Source organism: Pungitius pungitius, chromosome 1 (assembly GCF_949316345.1).
Source record: "Pungitius pungitius chromosome 1, fPunPun2.1, whole genome shotgun sequence".
In the NCBI taxonomy this organism is placed as follows: domain Eukaryota; kingdom Metazoa; phylum Chordata; class Actinopteri; order Perciformes; family Gasterosteidae; genus Pungitius; species Pungitius pungitius.
The window spans coordinates 18,496,175-18,514,230 of record NC_084900.1 but is presented as its reverse complement, the minus strand read 5'-3'; the positions used below and the strand labels follow the sequence as shown (position 1 = coordinate 18,514,230).

The 18,056-nt window shown below is 39.7% G+C and overlaps 2 protein-coding genes across 6 annotated transcripts; one reads left to right on the top strand and one right to left on the bottom strand.

The window, feature by feature from the left end:
• The first annotated feature begins 101 nt into the window (after window positions 1-101).
• On the top strand, window positions 102-4,518 carry si:dkey-93l1.9 (uncharacterized protein LOC562339 homolog). The gene is made up of 4 exons (XM_062562916.1): window positions 102-191; window positions 770-1,004; window positions 1,796-1,934; window positions 2,016-4,518. The coding sequence occupies exons 1-4, from the start codon at window positions 129-131 to the stop codon at window positions 2,092-2,094; spliced, it is 516 nt and encodes a 171-aa protein (XP_062418900.1). The 5' UTR covers window positions 102-128; the 3' UTR covers window positions 2,095-4,518.
• Window positions 4,519-4,668: 150 nt separating this feature from the next.
• On the bottom strand, window positions 4,669-16,972 carry emd (emerin). Of its 5 annotated transcripts, none has more exons than XM_037479421.2 (7): window positions 16,609-16,971; window positions 16,227-16,305; window positions 15,643-15,738; window positions 15,110-15,144; window positions 14,993-15,012; window positions 5,713-5,772; window positions 4,669-5,627 (listed from the first exon to the last, which is right to left on the bottom strand). In XM_037479421.2, the coding sequence occupies exons 2-7, from the start codon at window positions 16,303-16,305 to the stop codon at window positions 5,462-5,464; spliced, it is 456 nt and encodes a 151-aa protein (XP_037335318.1). In that variant the 5' UTR covers window positions 16,609-16,971; the 3' UTR covers window positions 4,669-5,461. The 5 variants fall into 5 exon arrangements, with proteins under 5 accessions (XP_037335318.1, XP_037335317.1, XP_062418899.1 ...); XM_037479420.2 differs by having other exon boundaries at window positions 16,652-16,971; XM_062562915.1 differs by lacking the exon at window positions 16,227-16,305 and having other exon boundaries at window positions 16,652-16,972.
• Between the last annotated feature and the right edge of the window lie 1,084 nt (window positions 16,973-18,056).

Sequence of the window (18,056 nt, the reverse complement as noted above, 5' to 3'; positions counted from 1 at the left end):
TTATGTGAGAAGTTAAAGTGTACTTGGAGAGACAGTGGGAGGGATCTCACTAATGTAGCCTCTGACTGGAGAAGTTGTCTGACTTGTTCCCCGTCGTAGAACAGCTCTCGTCTCGATAGAGACAAAGGATGGACACAGCGTACACACTGACTGGAGACGACATGGCGCTGAATAAAGTGGGTGACATCGAGGTAAGAGAGACAGAAGAACAAGGCCTCTCTTACTACTGCTCTATGATATTTGTTTTTTTCCAAATAGCATAGAGGATTTTTTTTAAATGTTCTACTCGAATGTATTTCTGTTCTTTGGTTCTTTTTTATTCTGCTCCGTTCTATTCTACCATCAACAGGGCTTGATTTTTAAGATACAACAAATATACATGCAGGTCAAGGAGAGTCAACTGGATAACTGAATTACTGATAGAATGTACAACATATTGTCAGAGTTTCTTCTGCCAGCGGTGCTTTGAGAAGAATAAAGTCTTTGTGACTCAGAGAAGGTTGCACTAAGGTGTGAGATCTTGTTTACCCACAAGAGTGGGCACATCCCTGGGAAACCACCTCAAATTCCTCACTGCACTCTCACTGGCACGCCTCTGCTGTGTTCAGCTCTCTCTCTCTCTCTCTCTCTCTCTCTCTCTCAGAGAGCAAAACACAAAACACCTCTCTGTGGAACAAACCGCGGTGACACATGCACTTGTTGGTCAGATCCTTCTACGTCAAAGTGTTTCTAAGGCAGCAGCTCACACCAACGTGCTTTGAACCCTCAGGCACTGACAGCCCCCCATGGACAGGTGCATCGGCCCATCAACTTGAATCACTACGCCACCAAGAAGAGTGCCGCTCAGAGCATGCTGGACATCGCCCTGCTGATGGCCAACTCGTCCCAGCTGAAGACCGTTCTCTACGTGGGGTCAAACTACCGCTTCTACATCCCCCTCATCACGCTGCTGTCTCTGTCCATCACGCTACAGGTCGTAGTGGGGCTGTTGCTCGTCTTTATTGGCAAGTCACCCACCGTTTTAGCGTGCCTTTAAATCCTTCCTCCTGCGTCTTATTCGTTCATTATATCATTCCTTTGACCTGAGAATCTGTAAGATTGGGAGATGCAAAGAATCAATGCAGCCAAGAAGACGTCCGACCAGCTTCAGCCTGGTCTGAGTCCTCGATGCAAAAGATGACATTGGTGACATTGTTGCTTTGATTTTGTCTACAAAGTAGACCAAACGGTGCGTTTGTCATGTGGACAGGTGGAGCCATGGATGGCAGTTGGACCTGTTGTGGCTCTTCTGTGCTTCAACGCATGTATTTAGAGTGATCACCTCTTTCTCTGATCACCCCAGAACTAAACCAAACTAGCTAAAACTACCATGACATCTTAAGACTTACACGTTGTTTCTTACAGTGGTTGTAAAGATGGACTTTTTCAAGTGCAGTCCTAAAACAGCAAACCCAGGCAGCAGTTCTTGCAGGTCACTACATGTTTTGCGTACATGTTGGTAAGAAGCTTCAGGAAGCTTCCAGACAGAACAAAGCCAGTCGTCATGCAAACGGACTTGTATTTCCAACATTTCAGACGGATCTTTTAACTCTTGATTCCCGTTAGTATTGTGCTGTTTTCTGTGTCGACTTGCAGTTCTATATTTAGTGATCAGATCAAACAATAAACTCCACTCTTTGGTGATTTGAATATTCTCTCTATTTGTTATATTGACATTTATTTTCTACAGACATGAACTACTTTTCATCATCCTCTTCAAGCTTACTTAGCTTTAGTTGTTGTGATTTTGTGTCAGCAGTGAAGTACGACCTCAACGATGTGAGGAAACACGCCAAGCTGAACATGTTGAACAACGTGGCCACCGTGTTCGTCTTCTTCACGGTCCTCATCAACATCTTCATCACGGCGCTGGGGTTTGATGGAGAAGCAATCAAGTAAAGGGCCTTACAGGACACACACACACACACTAAGGCTCTTCTCTGTTCTGGTCAAATTGTTCTTATTTTTCTTCACAGGTTATTCGAGTCACCTGCGATTTCAGTAGCAGAGTTTCCCATCCTGCCCATCGACCACAATGACACTGGTGGTCTTTAGACCAGGTTTTGGACCACGTGGAGACGGATCCACATTCGTGGCAGGAGGCTTTTGTGGATCCAGGCAAGGAACAAAACCTGAACATCTCCCACAGTCTCCATCCAGGATCACAGCTCTCCAAGTCTACTTGACCCTAGACAGAAGGTAGAGCTCAGCCAGTGCATCCACGCAGCCTCCTCTTCCCTCCTCTCCTCCATCGCTGTGCTTTCTCTCAAATACAAGAGTGATTTTATTGATTCAGTTAAACTGTTAGATTGGTTGAAAGGGTAGACTCCTGAAACCTGGAGTGGTATTTTTACACTTCTGGCTCCTTTGTCCCAAAGTCCGTGGGTTTGACGAAAGGCTCTTTAGTCGGAGATCTGAAATAGTTACATCACACCACACAGTTCTGTGGAGGTGGCTGAGAAGAGACTTTAACCTTATATTGTCTATTGCATAAAATACGTAGTCCACTTGTGTTTTTAACACATCCAACAGAAGAATCATGACAACACAGACTGTATAGGACCAACTCAAACATCTGCATAGAACAAATGAAATATTAAAAACTCCACAAAGCAAAGAAATTTCAAGTAGAGGCTGACAGCATTCTTTATTAGTTGGAATGCTTCAAGCATTCCAAGTATTGTTCTTCTAATCTTTAATCAACTTATTCTTCTTCTTCTATTTCTTCCGCTGCACGTTTCAACTCCTTCACACTTTCAGCTATTAAGACCATTCAAATATTAAAATGTTCAGCTCCTTCAGGAGAGGTGTGCTATGACTTTTCAGATTTTTAGCATCAACCTTTTTAACATGGTTTCCAATGGATTAAATTTTCAAATCCTCTCCAAACTTGTTCAACTTTCAACTTTTTCAGCTTTTCCAATCTTTCAGCTAGAGACACCATTTAAACTTTAAAATGTTGACACAAGTCTTAACAATGTCATAAAAAAACTGCTTGTCGATATCTATTATACTTTTTTTCATAATCACTAATTATGTTTCACTAGTTTTGGGGTCCTTTTCGAATTTACAGTGCGTGCTAGAGTGCGGACAAAGTCAGAAGACAAGAGAGGGTCCATGTTTTGTAAACTGTTGGTAGAGAAGTTTTAAAACACATAGAGACATAAAAACTACACTCAAGCGTTCGGTAGTCTTGTGTCTCTCAAAATGTCATTATTTTTTGGCTACTCCAAATAGTTTTGCTCCAGGAAGCATTTGTTTGACGTGTGGGTTCTCAGTAACTGTCTGTGAGCTAAGTGCAGCTGCTCCGTCGTCACGCCAACGAGTTGGGGCTCTTTCTGTGACTCACAGCTGATCCTTATTAGCTGATTAGTGCAGCCTGACATGACCTCCTTCTCTCCACCTTCTCTCTTCATTTCAAAACAACCCACATGGAGGGAATTCTTACTGTAATGTTTGATGAGGCCTATTAATATATTCTGTCTCTCAACCCCTCCACCCACTGACCCAATACCATCATTTCAAAATAAAAGCTGCAATGATTATGTTATTTAAACATGAAGCTTAGGATTCAGCTGTCTCGTTGAATACTTATTGCGCTTTCAAATAGTATTACAACCACTACTAATATTTCTAGTACTTCTAGTAGTACATCTAGTATTTCAACTGGTATTATTACTAAAATGACTTTTACTACTGCTAATATTACTAGTACTACTAGTATTTCAACCCCCATGGAGGGAATTATTACTGTAATGTTTGATGAAGCCTATTAATTAATATATTCTGTCTCTCAACCCCTCCACCCACTCACTCAATACCGCCATTTCAAAATAAAAGCTGCAATGATTATCTGTAATTTAGCCATGAAGCTTAGGATAAAGCTGTTTTGTTGAATACGTATTGCTCTTTCAAATAGTACTACAACCACTACTAATATTTCTAGTACTTCTAGTAGTACTTCTAGTATTTCAACTGGTATTATTACTAAAATGACTTTTACTACTAATAATATTACTAGCACTACTAGTATTTCAACCCCAATGGAGGGAATTCTTACTGTAATGTTTGAGGCCCATCAATTAATAACTTTTTAGTTTTCTTAGCTTAGGGCGACTGTGGGTGAGTGGGGAGCGCGGCCGTCCTCCAATCAGAGGGTTGGCGGTCTGATCCCATGCCCGGCTAACCTGCATGTCAATGTGTCCTTGGGCAAGACGCTTAATCCCAGCATTGTTCCTCTAGCTATGACTACAGTGCGTGTGAATGTTAGTTACTGGTTGGGCAGGTGCCACTGTGTATGGTAGGTTCTGTCAATGGTGTGTGAATGGGTGAATGTTATGTAGTGTTAAGGTGCTTTGGGTGGTCAGAAGACTAGAAGAGCGCTGTACAAATCTATTTTACCAAGTCCATTTGCTTTGAATAACAAACATTCTGTCTCCCAAACCCCCCCCACCCAATTCCATTATTTCAAAATAAAAGCCTCAATGATTATCTGTACCTCAACAATAGGTACACCACAATTGCTTTCAAATACTAGTGAAACTAGTACTTACTTCTTCTACTGCTGCTAGTACCACTAGTACCACAATTACAGCTATAGTACTAAACCTTATATTACTACAAAAAATGTATTTTTTTAATTCTCAGCTTTTATTACTTCTGTGTTTTCAAATTCATAGAAGCTTCTCCCATTTCTATTTTTTTGCAATTCTTTTAAGTTCATTTCAGCTTTTCTCATTTCTGTATTTTCAGCCATTTTTAAATGTATTTCAGCTTTTTCCATTCTTTCAGCAATGTTTAGAATAATTTCAGCTTGTTTCATTTCTATACTTTAAGCAACTTTTTGAAATTAATTTCAGCTTTCTGCATTCCAACGCACGTTCTGCAGGAAATGCATTTTCTAGTTTTACTTACTGTCAATAAACCTTATGAAAATGAAACAACTTTCAACAACCCAATGTTTCCTACACGAAATGGACATCTTTACAGGCTCAAACACATATATAGTCTAAAAAAGCAGTGCAGTAAATCCCATCTGGTGGTCAGAATAAACTACAGTGTACGTTGTTGGTATGAACACATCATGCTGGGACAGTGAGTCTCACTGAGGGGCTTTTAACAGCTTTTTGAGACAAAGAGGCTCAATAGATTTGTAAAAATGCTTTGTTTAGTTGTCAGACATTGTGTAGTTCTTGGAAGTGCGACAAAGCACGGCTAAACAGAGGAGCAAAACTTACACGACACGATATTAATGCACATTAAAGCTAATCTTCCTCTTGGTCGGAGGGGCACTGGCTTTGGTTCATTTCACTGACACAGTGACGTAAGAAATAGAGAGCATGTAAAGGTTGATGCAATGTGGTCGACGTGTTTGTTGTCTGCTGATGGAGAAGAAACCCGGACATCCTGACAACCAATCAGATCATTGAATGTTGGAGGGATCCTCTTTGTCCAGCACTCGGCAGAAGGCATAGTAGAGAGCGGCCGCTAACGCGGCTAACAGCAGCAGCAGGCGGATCAGCTTCCACGCGCCGCCGGCAGGCGCTGCGCTGTGATTGGCTGGTCTGCTGGCGACCTGGACAGGGGACCTGAAGCACGGAGTTGAGATGATATTTACTCCAGCGGACAAACAATCTCGCGACAACACACCACTAGTTAATAATACACACTCACTCTGTTTCTTGGTCCGATTCCTGGTCCTCATCTGGCTCAGTGTTGCCTCTTCGTTTGAGCCTGAAGGGAAGAGGACAACTTTACACACACATTTCAATCAAGGACCGGACTGCATTTACTCAAGCACTGAACAACATGAAGGTACTCATGCTGTTGTATACCTCTGGGTACACACACATTTATGTTTCCCATCAGCCACGGCTGCACTAAGGAGCAAAGGTTAGGTTGCTCACTTGTTTTACTGAGACAATGACACGCTAACCGGTTTTAACAGCATGCTGATGTTAGCCATTAGTGTTCTGCACATTCGTGCTGGTACCATGGTGTTTTCATCGGGATGGAGGGTAATTATCTTAGCAGGTACCAATCTGACTACTGTATAGTAACACTGGTAAACACAAAGCACCAACTGCAAAGGTGTAACACTAGCGCTGACTGTGTCTCTTATTAGTTGGAATGCTTCAAGCATTCCAAGTATTGTTCTTCTTTTCTTTATTCCGCCTTTTTAGTTGGAATGCTTCAAGCATTCCAAGTATTGTTCTTCTTTTCTTTATTCCGCCTTATTTTTAGTTGGAATGCTTCAAGCATTCCAAGTATTGTTCTTCTAATCTTTATTCCGCCTTATTCATCTTCTTCATATTATTCTTCTATTTCTTCCGCCGCACCTTTCAACTCCTTCACACTTTCAGCTATTAAGACCATTCAAATATTAAAATGTTCAGCTCATTCAGGGGAGGGGTGCTATGACTTTTCAGCTTTTTAGCTCTTATAATTGAATTAATATAAATTAATATCTTCAACCTTTTTAACATGGTTTCCTAATGGATTAAATTTTCAAATCCTTTCAAAACTTCTTCAACTTTCAACTTTTTCAGCTTTTCCAATCTTTCAGCTAGAGACACCATTTAAACTTTAAAATGTTGACACAAGTCTTAACAATTTTATTAAAAAAACAGCTCGTTGATATCTATTATAGTTTTTTCATAATCACTAATTATGTTTCATTAGTTTTGGGGTTTCTTTCGAATTTAGAGTGGAGTTTTCCGGATTGTCCCGCGATTTAGAGTGAGCGCCGTGTCAGGATTCAGTAAAAAAAAAAGAGGCACTTTTCTCTTTACGGCCACAATATTCACTTTTCAGCCTTCATTTAAAAAGAAAACATTAGCCGTGCTTGTGCTGGTTGGACTCGTATAAGTTTGGAATGTCAGAGTTATTTACTTTTTGCGTGAGGAGCCTGGTTGTGAGACAAAGTCTGCCCCGAGCCCCATAAGCTTCCATACAAATCTGCCGACATTTAAAAAAAAAAAACACAGCCGGTACACTTTTTGTAAACGGCTGTTTGAGCAGTTTTAAAACACATAGAGACATAAAAACTACACTCAAACGTTCGGTAGAGTCTTGTGTCTCTCAAAATGTCATTATTTTTTGGCTACTCCAAATAGTTTTGCTCCAGGAAGCATTTGTTTGAGGTGTGGATTTTGTCTAAATCTCTTCACTCTCTTCACTGCGAGCTAATTAGCGATCAGCTGTTGATCGATGGCCATAAAGACGCAGCTCAGGGACGTGCAGGTTTAACCGTGGTTAGATAACGGTACGTGTGGACGTGCGTGTCGTGAGTTGGGACGGAGACCCGGGATGAGCAGACCGTAAGTAATGTGGAGGCTGGACCGTAAGATATTTGAGACATGTGAGAGCCATAAGTACTAGATTGCTAGCTAGCTAAACTGCTAACGAGGCTACTCCCCGCTGGAGACTTAAACCGTGGTTGTGACGTTGTTCCTTCGGTGTTGTCATTAAGCTGCAGGCACGTGAGTTTATTTTTTTACGCGAGTGATACTATTAATAACCTTTTCGCGGACCGCAAGAAGGTCCGTAGGTTAATAAGCACGTCAAAAGTTACGGGGAGTGGCGTGACGTTGTTCCTTCGGGGATTGAGCTGCAGATACGTGAGTTTGTTTTCTTACGCGAATGACAGGAGATCGTTTGGTCTTTATTTTACGCAACAGAGCGTCAACTTAATATACTATTAATAACCTTCATCGGACCGCAAGAAGGTCCGTCAGTTAATAAGCACGTCAAAAGTTACGGTGGACCAGCCGGGGTTAGGGGGGAGGAGGGGGTTCGCTGGTGGGCGAAACTGCGCACTGAGGAGTGAACAATTGTAATCGAGATGGGGGCTGTAGTATTTGTGTGTGTCCACTAACATTTAATTGTCCAAGTGAAACACGTAGTACTTGTATTAGTCATTGGCGCTGTATGCGTCCATGTTTATTTCACAAAACCGCGCATCTTTATGACATCATCAAGACATGACGGTTAACTTATCCGGAAGTATCCAGGGGCGTTTTTGATGGGACCGCCACGAAGCTTTCAGTAATTTCTACACTATTTGCAAACTTTTGAGGCACTCACCAACCATGCAAAATGTTTTTATATTTTATTTTGACTTGTTGCCAGGATCTTCTCCTGTCTTGTTTATTCTGTGCACATGGGCAGGTGCCACTGTGTATGGTAGGTTGTGTCATCAATGTATTAATGGGTGAGAGATGTCATCTAGTATTAAAGCGCTTTGAGTTGTCAGAAGACTAGCAACGCGGTGTACAAGTTCATTAAGTTTGAATGAAAAAGATTCAGCAATGTTTAGAAGTAATTTAAGCTTTTATTAGTTCTGTATTTTGTCAAATTCATAAAAGCTTCCCCCATTTCTGTTTTTTCCAATTCTTTCAAGTTCGTTTCAGCTTTTCTCATTTCTGTATTTTCAGCAATTTTTAAATGTATTTCAGCCTTTTTTATTTCAGCAATGTTTAGAATAATTTCAGCTTTTATTATTTCTGTGATTTCAAGTTCATTTCAGCTTTTCTCATTTATGTATTTCAGCTTTTTCTATTCTTTCAGCAATGTTTAGAATAATTTCAGCTTGTTGCATTTTAAGCAACTTTTTGAAATTAATTCCAGCTTTTATTATTTCTGTGATTTCAAATTCATAGAAGCTTCTCCCATTTCAGTTTTTTTGCAATTGTTTCAAGTTCATTTCAGCTTTACTCATTTCTGTATTTTCAGCCATTTTAAAATGTATTTCAGCTTTTTCTATTCTTTCAGCAATATTTAGAATAATTTCAGCTTGTTTCATTTCTGTACTTTAAGCAACTTTTTGAAATTAACTTCAGCTTTTTGCATTCCAACGCATTTTCAGCAGGAAATGCATTTTCTAGTTATTAGTTGGAATGCTTCAAGCATTCCAAGTATTGTTCTTCTTTTCTTTATTCCGCCATATTATTATTCTATTTCTTCCGCCGCACCTTTCAACTCCTTCACGCTTTCAGCTATTAAGACCATTCAAATATTAAAATGTTCAGCTCATTCAGGGGAGGGGTGCTATGACTTTTCAGCTTTTTAGCTCTTATAATTGAATTAATATAAATTAATATCTTCAACCTTTTTAACATGGTTTCCTAATGGATTAAATTTTCAAATCCTTTCAAAACTTCTTCAACTTTCAACTTTTTCAGCTTTTCCAATCTTTCAGCTAGAGACACCATTTAAACTTTAAAATGTTGACACAAGTCTTAACAATTTTATTAAAAAAACAGCTTGTTGATATCTATTATACTTTTTTCATAACCACTAATTATGTTTCAGTAGTTTTGGGGTTTCTTTCGAATTTAGAGTGGAGTTTTCCGGATGGTCCCGCGATTTAGAGTGAGCGCCTTGTCAGGATTCAGTAAAAAAAAAAGAGGCACTTTTATCTTTACGGCCACAATATTCACTTTTCAGCCTTCATTTAAAAAGAAAACATTAGCCGTGCTTGTGCTGGTTGGACTCGTATAAGTTTGAAATCTCAGAGTCATTTACTTTTTGCGTGAGGAGCCCGATTGTGAGACAAAGTCTGCCCCGAGCCCCATAAGCTTCCATACAAATCTGGCGACATTTAAAAAAAATAAACACAGCCGGTACACTTTTTGTAAACGGCTGTTTGAGCAGTTTTAAAACACACAGAGACATAAAAACTACACTCATGCGTTTGATAGGGTCTTGGGTCTCTCAAAATGTCATTATTTTTTGGCTACCCCATATAGTTTTGCTCCAGGAAGCATTTGTTTGAGGTGTGGATTTTGTCTAAATCTCTTCACTCTCTTCGCCGTGAGCTAATTAGCGACCAGCTGTTGATCTATGGCCATAAAGACGTAGCTCAGGGACGTGCAGGTTTAACCGTGGTTAGATAACGGTACGTATGGACGTGCAGGTTTAACCGTGGTTAGATAACTGTACGTATGGACGTGCAGGTTTAACCGTGGTTAGATAACGGTACGTATGGACGTGCGTGTCGTGAGTTGGGACGGAGACCCGGGATGAGCAGACAGTAAGTAATGTGGAGGCTGGACCGTAAGATATTTGAGACATGTGAGAGCCATAAGTACTAGATTGCTAGCTAGCTATACTGCTAACAAGGCTACTCCCCGCTGGAGACATAAACCGTGGGTGTGACGTTGTTCCTTCGGTGTTGTCATTAAGCTGCAGGCACGTGAGTTTATTTTCTTACGCGAGTGATACTATTAATAACCTTTTCGCGGACCGCAAGAAGGTCCGTAGGTTAATAAGCACGTCAAAAGTTACGGGGAGTGGCGTGACGTTGTTCCTTCGGGGATTGAGCTGCAGATACGTGAGTTTGTTTTCTTACGCGAATGACAGGAGATCGTTTGGTCTTTATTTTACACAACAGAGCGTCAACTTAATATACTATTAATAACCTTCATCGGACCGCAAGAAGGTCCGTCAGTTAATAAGCACGTCAAAAGTTACGGTGGACCAGCCGGGGTTAGGGGGGAGGAGGGGGTTCGCTGGTGGGCGAAACTGCGCACTGAGGAGTGAACAATTGTAATCGAGATGGGGGCTGTAGTATTTGTGTGTGTCCACTAACATTTAATTGTCCAAGTGAAACACGTAGTACTTGTATTAGTCATTGGCGCTGTATGCGTCCATGTTTATTTCACAAAACCGCGCATCTTTATGACGTCATCAAGACATGACGGTTAACTTATCCGGAAGTATCCAGGGGCGTTTCTGATGGGACCGCCACGAAGCTTTCAGTAATTTCTACACTATTTGCAAACTTTTGAGGCACTCACCAACCATGCAAAATGTTTTTATATTTTATTTTGACTTGTTGCCAGGATCTTCTCCTGTCTTGTTTATTCTGTGCACATGGGCAGGTGCCACTGTGTATGGTAGGTTGTGTCATCAGTGTATTAATGAGTGAGAGATGTCATCTAGTATTAAAGCTCTTTGAGTTGTCAGAAGACTAGCAAAGCGGTGTACAAGTTCATTAAGTTTGAATGAAAAAGATTCAGCAATGTTTAGAAGTAATTTAAGCTTTTATTAGTTCTGTATTTTGTCAAATTCATAGAAGCTTCCCCCATTTCTGTTTTTTCCAATTCTTTCAAGTTCGTTTCAGCTTTTCTCATTTCTGTATTTTTAGCAATTTTTAAATGTATTTCAGCCTTTTTTATTTCAGCAATGTTTAGAATAATTTCAGCTTTTATTATTTCTGTGATATCAAATTCATAGAAGCTTCTCCCATTTCTGTTTTTTTGATATTCTTTCAAGTTCATTTCAGCTTTTCTCATTCATGTATTTCAGCTTTTTCTATTCTTTCAGCAATGTTTAAAATAATTTCAGCTTGTTGCATTTTAAGCAACTTTTTGAAATTAATTCCAGCTTTTATTATTTCTGTGATTTCAAATTCATAGAAGCTTCTCCCATTTCAGTTTTTTTGCAATTGTTTCAAGTTCATTTCAGCTTTACTCATTTCTGTATTTTCAGCCATTTTAAAATGTATTTCAGCTTTTTCTATTCTTTCAGCAATATTTAGAATAATTTCAGCTTGTTTCATTTCTGTACTTTAAGCAACTTTTTGAAATTAACTTCAGCTTTTTGCATTCCAACGCATTTTCAGCAGGAAATGCATTTTCTAGTTATTCTATTTCTTCCGCCGCACCTTTCAACTCCTTCACACTTTCAGCTATTAAGACCATTCAAATATTAAAATGTTCAGCTCCTTCAGGAGAGGTGTGCTATGACTTTTCAGCTTTTTAGCTCTTATAATTGAATTAATATAAATTAAAAACATCAAACTTTTTAACATGGTTTCCAATGGATTAAATTTTCAAATCCTCTCAAAACTTGTTTAACTTTCAACTTTTTCAGCTTTTCCAATCTTTCAGCTAGAGACACCATTTAAACTTTAAAATGTTGACACAAGTCTTAACAATTTCATTAAAAAAACAGCTTGTTGATATCTATTATAGTTTTTTCATAATCACTAATTATGTTTGACTAGTTTTGGGGTCCTTTTCGAATTTACAGTGTGCGCTAGAGTGCAGACAAAGTCGGAAGACAAGAGAGGGTCCATGTTTTGTAAACTGCTGGTAGAGCAGTTTTAAAACACATAGAGACATAAAAACTACACTCAAACGTTCGGTAGAGTCTTGTGTCTCTCAAAATGTCATTATTTTTTGGCTACTCCAAATAGTTTTGCTCCAGGAAGCATTTGTTTGAGGTGTGGGTTCTCAGTAACTGTCTGTGAGCTAAGTGCAGCTGCTCCGTTGCCGCGACAACGAGCTGGGGCTCTTTCTGTGACTCACAGCTGATCCTAATTAGCTGATTAGTGCAGCCTGACATGACCTCCTTCTCTCCACCTTCTCTCATCATTTCAAACCCCCATGGAGGGAGTTCTTACTGTAATGTTTGATGAGGCCTTCTAATATATTCTGTCTCTCAACCCCCCCCCACCCACTCCCCCAATACCATCATTTCAAAATAAAAGCTGCAATGATTATCTGTAATTTAGCCATGAAGCTTAGGATAAAGCTGTTTTGTTGAATACGTATTGCTCTTTCAAATAGTACTACAACCACTACTAATATTTCTAGTACTTCTAGTATTTCAACTGGTATTATTACTAAAATGACTTTTACTACTACTTGTACTACTAGTATTTCAACCCCAATGGAGGGAATTCTTACTGTAATGTTTGATGAGGCCCATCAATTAATAACTTTAGTTTTATTAGCTTAGGGCGACTGTGGGTGAGTGGGGAGCGCGGGCGGCCGTCCTCCAATCAGAGGGTTGGCGGTCTGATCCCAGGCCCGGCTAACCTGCATGTCAATGTGTCCTTGGGCAAGACGCTTAATCCCAGGATTGTTCCTCTAGCTGTGACTACAGTGTGTGTGAATGTTAGTTACTGGTTGGGCAGGCGCCACTGTGTATGGTAGGTCCTGTCATTGGTGTGTGAATGGGTGAATGATGTTATGTAGTGTTAAGGTGCTTTGAGTGGTCAGAAGACTAGAAGAGCGCTGTACAACTCTATTTTACCAAGTCCATTTGCTTTAAATAACAAACATTCTGTCTCCCAAACCCCCCCCACCCAATTCCATTATTTCAAAATAAAAGCCTCAATGATTATCTGTACCTCTACAATAGGTACAGCACAATTGCTTTCAAATACTAGTGAAACTAGTACTTACTTCTTCTACTGCTGCTAGTACCACTAGTACCATTATTTCAAAATAAAAGCCTCAATGATTATCTGTACCTCAACAATAGGTACACCACAATTGCTTTCAAATACTAGTGAAACTAGTACTTACTTCTTCTACTGCTGCTAGTACCACTAGTACCACAATTACAACTATAGTACTAAACCTTATATTACTACAAAAAATGTAGTTTTTTTAATTCTCAGCTTTTCCTATTTCTATTCTTTCAGTAACGTTTAAATTAATTTCAGCTTTTATTATTTCTGTGATTTCAAATTCATAGAAGCTTCTCCCATTTCTTTTTTTTCAATTCTTTCAAGTTCATTTCAGCTTTTCTCATTTCTGTATTTTCAGCAATTTTTAAATGTAAGTACTTTTAGTAGTACTTCTAGTATTTCAACTGGTATTATTACTAAATGACTTTTACTAGTTACTAAATGACTTTTACTAGTACTACTAGTATTTCAACCCCCATGGAGGGAATTCTTACTGTAATGTTTGATGAGGCCTATTAAATAATATATACTGTCTCTCAACCCCCCCACCCACTCACCCAATACCATCATTTCAAAATAAAAGCTGCAATGATTATCTGTAATTTAGCCATGAAGCTTAGGATAAAGCTGTTTTGTTAAATACGTATTGCTCTTTCAAATAGTACTACAACCACTACTAATATTTCTAGTACTTCTAGTTTCAAAATAAAAGCCTCAATGATTATCTGTACCTCAACAATAGGTACACCACAATTGCTTTCAAATACTAGTGAAACTAGTACTTACTACTTCTACTCCTGCTAGTACCACTAGTACCACAATTACAACTATAGTACTAAACCTTAAATTACTACAAAATGTATTTTTTAATTCTCAGCTTTTCCTATTTCTATTTCAGCAATGTTTAAATTAATTTCAGCTTTTATTATTTCTGTGTTTTAAAAATTCATAGAAGCTTCTCCCATTTAGTTTTTTTTGCAATTGTTTCAAGTTCATTTCAGCTTTTCTCATTTCTGTATTTTCAGATATTTTTAAATGTATTTCAGCTATGTTTAGAAATAATTTCAGCTTTTATTATTTCTGTGTTTTCAAATTCATAGACGCTTCTCCCATTTCAGTTTTTTTGCAATTGTTTCAAGTTCATTTGAGATTTTCTCATTTCTGTATTTTCAGCCATTTTTAAATGTATTTCAGCTTTTTCCATTCTTTCAGCAATGTTTATAATAATTTCAGCTTGTTTCATTTCTGTACTTTAAGCAACTTTTTGAAATTAATTTTAGCTTTCTGCATTCCAACGCATTTTCAGCAGGAAATGCATTTTCTAGTTAAATATCAGAAATCCAAAAGACATTTTACTCTGCAAAATGTACTTTCAGAGGTAGCAGACAGAAATAACATCACTTATCTTTACAAATAAAACACAACCCATACTATGCATATTATATATTTGGGTTCTCAGGAGAGTACAGACTTTCTCCTGAGCATGACAGCTGACTGTTACCTTCAGAAGGGGCGGCAAGCGTCATAGCAACCGCCTCAACGACACACTTGTGATTGACACACAGGATAATCAGTGTTGAATTCCCATACGTATGAGTTTATGTGCTCAGTCACGTGAGTGTGCACCTCTGTGTCTGTCCATTCCCCAGCACCAAACAGCACAGTCATTGAAATAGCCAGTATATCAAAATGTACACAAAATGCATTATGTATATATCTTGTCTATGTGTGTGTTGATGGTGTACTCACATGTCGGACTCTTGTCTAACCTGTGGGAATGAAAGTAGCAGAGTTTGGAAGATCATTTAGGTGACGCAGCAGAGGAATTTGACACAGAGGAAAACAGGAAACACAACAAGGACTCACCGGAGTGTGGTATGTGATGTAGGTTATTTCCTCTGCTGCAAAGAAAAACAACACACATTGGAACATTTAGAAATAAAGAGTGAACACAATATGGCAGATTTGACGAGGATACCTCGCACCGTTGAAGGTGGCAGCTTACATTTACTGGCCTGTAATATCAGCGTCAGATGTTCAACGACAGAGAAACAAATCAACACTCTGCTTTTCTTGCAGCATTTTTTACGCATCTTCTCCACCACCTATCCTCAGAGGGTCGTGGGGGGCTGGGGTACATCCCAGCTAACATTGGGTAAGAGAACCTGGACACACAACTATTCTCAAATCTACAGGTGGTTAATTAAGCTATTCTGTCTGACTGGGGGAGGTAGGAGCCACGACCTTATTGCTGTGACACCACCGTGCTGCCCCACAAATACCGTTGATTCATTTCCCATCTGTGTTAGAGAAAGTACACATGGTCACTTTAGAACTTATTCAACTACGTGAACATTTACAGAGCCACACATGAAGCAGCAGACTACGGAGCCCCCCACCTTCCTCCCTGTAGAAGGTCTTATCAGGCGAGGGTACCGCTGGAGCCTTCTCCATGGCCACTTCAAGCTTCTTCTCATACAGCTTTCGAGTTGAGTCTACAATCACACAAACACATCTGAAAAATTGTGCAGGATAAAATTAAGGAGTGTAAAATGTTAAAATGAAAAAATGTTGAATTAATTTCTTTGGTGAAACTGGAAGAGGATGTTTGTTTCAGTTGATTGTAGACTGATTTATTTAATGTGTTTTCATTTTCAAAAACCTGACAGACACACAGGTATGTATACACGTGTGTATATACAGTATATGTATGTGTGTATATGTACATCATTTTGTTTATTCTGTGAAATCTAACATACATTCAACATAACAAAACAACATCTAGCACAATTGTAGAGTAATAACAGTAAAATTGTGTAATACATTACCGTATAACAAAGACTAACGTTAGTTTTGACAGACTGAGCTGGTTGAAACATATTTCTATAAGTCTATAAGTCTATATGGAATGTAAAAACCCAACGATGAGCTTCAGGAGGTGCCCATCACAGCGCTAATGGTTGGTTCTAAAAGCTTTTCTTACCCACTACGGGCCCATGTTTGATGCCATATTCAGTCAGCAGCGTGCTGATCTCAGTATTACTTTTTTCACTCAAAGACATCTGCGGATGGATAGAAAGAACGATCAGACAGACAGACGTACCCACACAATGGAGCGGGGACCAGTGACGTCATCCTGCTGCAAACCGTCACAGACTAACGATCGGAGCGCAAACCAGTTTAAGTTAGTTTTCAACATTTTAAAAGTCCAGGAAATAGAGTTGGAGCCTAAACTCCAACTATGTTACACCATTTTGATTGCTGTATGTGCTGCGTAGTTGAGAGAGCGTAAATAAAACGTCGCGTTTGTATGTATTTAGTCGATGTGTTAATATGTCGCGCGAGCAACACACGCCAGCACTCACCAAGGCGGGAATGGTTGTTGTGAAGTGAGTTCGGGTCGTTTACCATTGAGTCGTGTCTTGAGGCGGCGTGTGGAAGCAGGACGGGGCCGCGGGGGGAGGACCTGCTGCCCAGATCAGGACACACCTTCTCCCGGTACTCCACCCGCTCCAGGTCCGCGTCCCGTTAAGCTGCCTCTGTTGTTCAGTGGCATCACGTGACGTAGTTCAACGACGCTTCTTCTGTAGAGCTCACGTTGAGGACGTCGCCTGTGACGTAGGACCATACTTGCCAACCTTGGTTTTCTTTGCAGCGCCAGTCTCATCTTTTTTCGTTCTAATAGCCGCGCCTGACTTCAAGGTGTAACCTGTATTATTGTTCGGTCTGAAACGGCGCGCCCAGTGACGGATGGTGTAGCAATATTGTTGTCCGGGTGGAAATCGGGAGAAGGGACCGAAAGGTCGGTCCGGGAGATTTGGGGGAGGGGCTTTGAAATTCGGAAGTCTCCCGGAGAAATCGGGAGGGTTGGCATGTATGCGTAGGACCATTTTAAAATCCGCCATATCTCTATTAAAATAGACAGGCTTTTCCCTCAGTGGTGCCATTCCGATTCCTGCAATGACATAAATAATAGAAGAACAAATGAGAGGGGAGGTCAGAGGTCATGACTCAACAATTAGAAAGTGAAGGGGCAGACACGGCATCCATGGGAGAGTTCCAAGAAGAAAGCCACCGATGGTCAAAAAGAACACAACACAACCTCTTACATTACAAAAAACAACAACTTATGACTTCTGGGCAGATATTCTGGAAGCTGTCCGTCCCATTGCATCTGGTGTGAAAGTAACTCAGCATTTCATAAAAACAACATCATACCAAGTCACACATGGTGGGGGTCCTGTGGTACTGTATATACACACACACACGATATGTAAACAGAATATACATATAGATACACGCATATTATACTGTATATACACTATATATATATACAGTATATATACTCAGTAACGGCTGTTTACCTTAGAATAATTTCATTTGTGAGTTAAAGTATCACCAGGTGACTTGTTAGTAATAAGCGTACTAACCCATAGCATATATTTTATTATACTTTTGTTATTGTTGCACTACGTTGTCGTTATTGTACTGTCTTCAGTCATGCACCAACCGCCAAGTCAAATTCCATGTATGTCTAACATAATGGTAATAAACGTTTCCTGATTCCTGATTAGTTTTGAGTAGAAACTGAAAACGGCATAACTGCTGTGTACTCATAGTGAGTATGTTCTGCGTTCGCTCTCCTCTCAGAGGTTTATTACATACAAACCCTCGGATGACAATGAAGAGGAATGTACATCCAGTCAAATTGTACCATTATTGAAAATGACTGCAAAGTAACTTCTTACACTTCCCTCTTTGGGGAAAAGGAAGGCAGTCCAGTGTATGGAGGTCACTGGTTGCCCTGCTGCTT

What these genes read in the sequence shown, in the direction of transcription:
- si:dkey-93l1.9 (XM_062562916.1), top strand. Translation starts at nt 129, where the DNA reads ATGGACACAGCGTACACACTGACTGGAGACGACATGGCGCTGAATAAA. An exon ending in ATAAAGTGGGTGACATCGAG is followed by an intron (nt 192 to 769) that starts GTAAGAGAGACA and finishes TTGAACCCTCAG; the next exon opens with GCACTGACAGCCCCCCATGG. An exon ending in GCTGTTGCTCGTCTTTATTG is followed by an intron (nt 1,005 to 1,795) that starts GCAAGTCACCCA and finishes ATTTTGTGTCAG; the next exon opens with CAGTGAAGTACGACCTCAAC.
- emd (XM_037479420.2), bottom strand. An exon ending in GACCTTCTACAGGGAGGAAG is followed by an intron (nt 15,145 to 15,642) that starts GTGGGGGGCTCC and finishes TTTTCTTTGCAG; the next exon opens with CAGAGGAAATAACCTACATC. An exon ending in ACATCACATACCACACTCCG is followed by an intron (nt 15,013 to 15,109) that starts GTGAGTCCTTGT and finishes TCATTCCCACAG; the next exon opens with GTTAGACAAGAGTCCGACAT.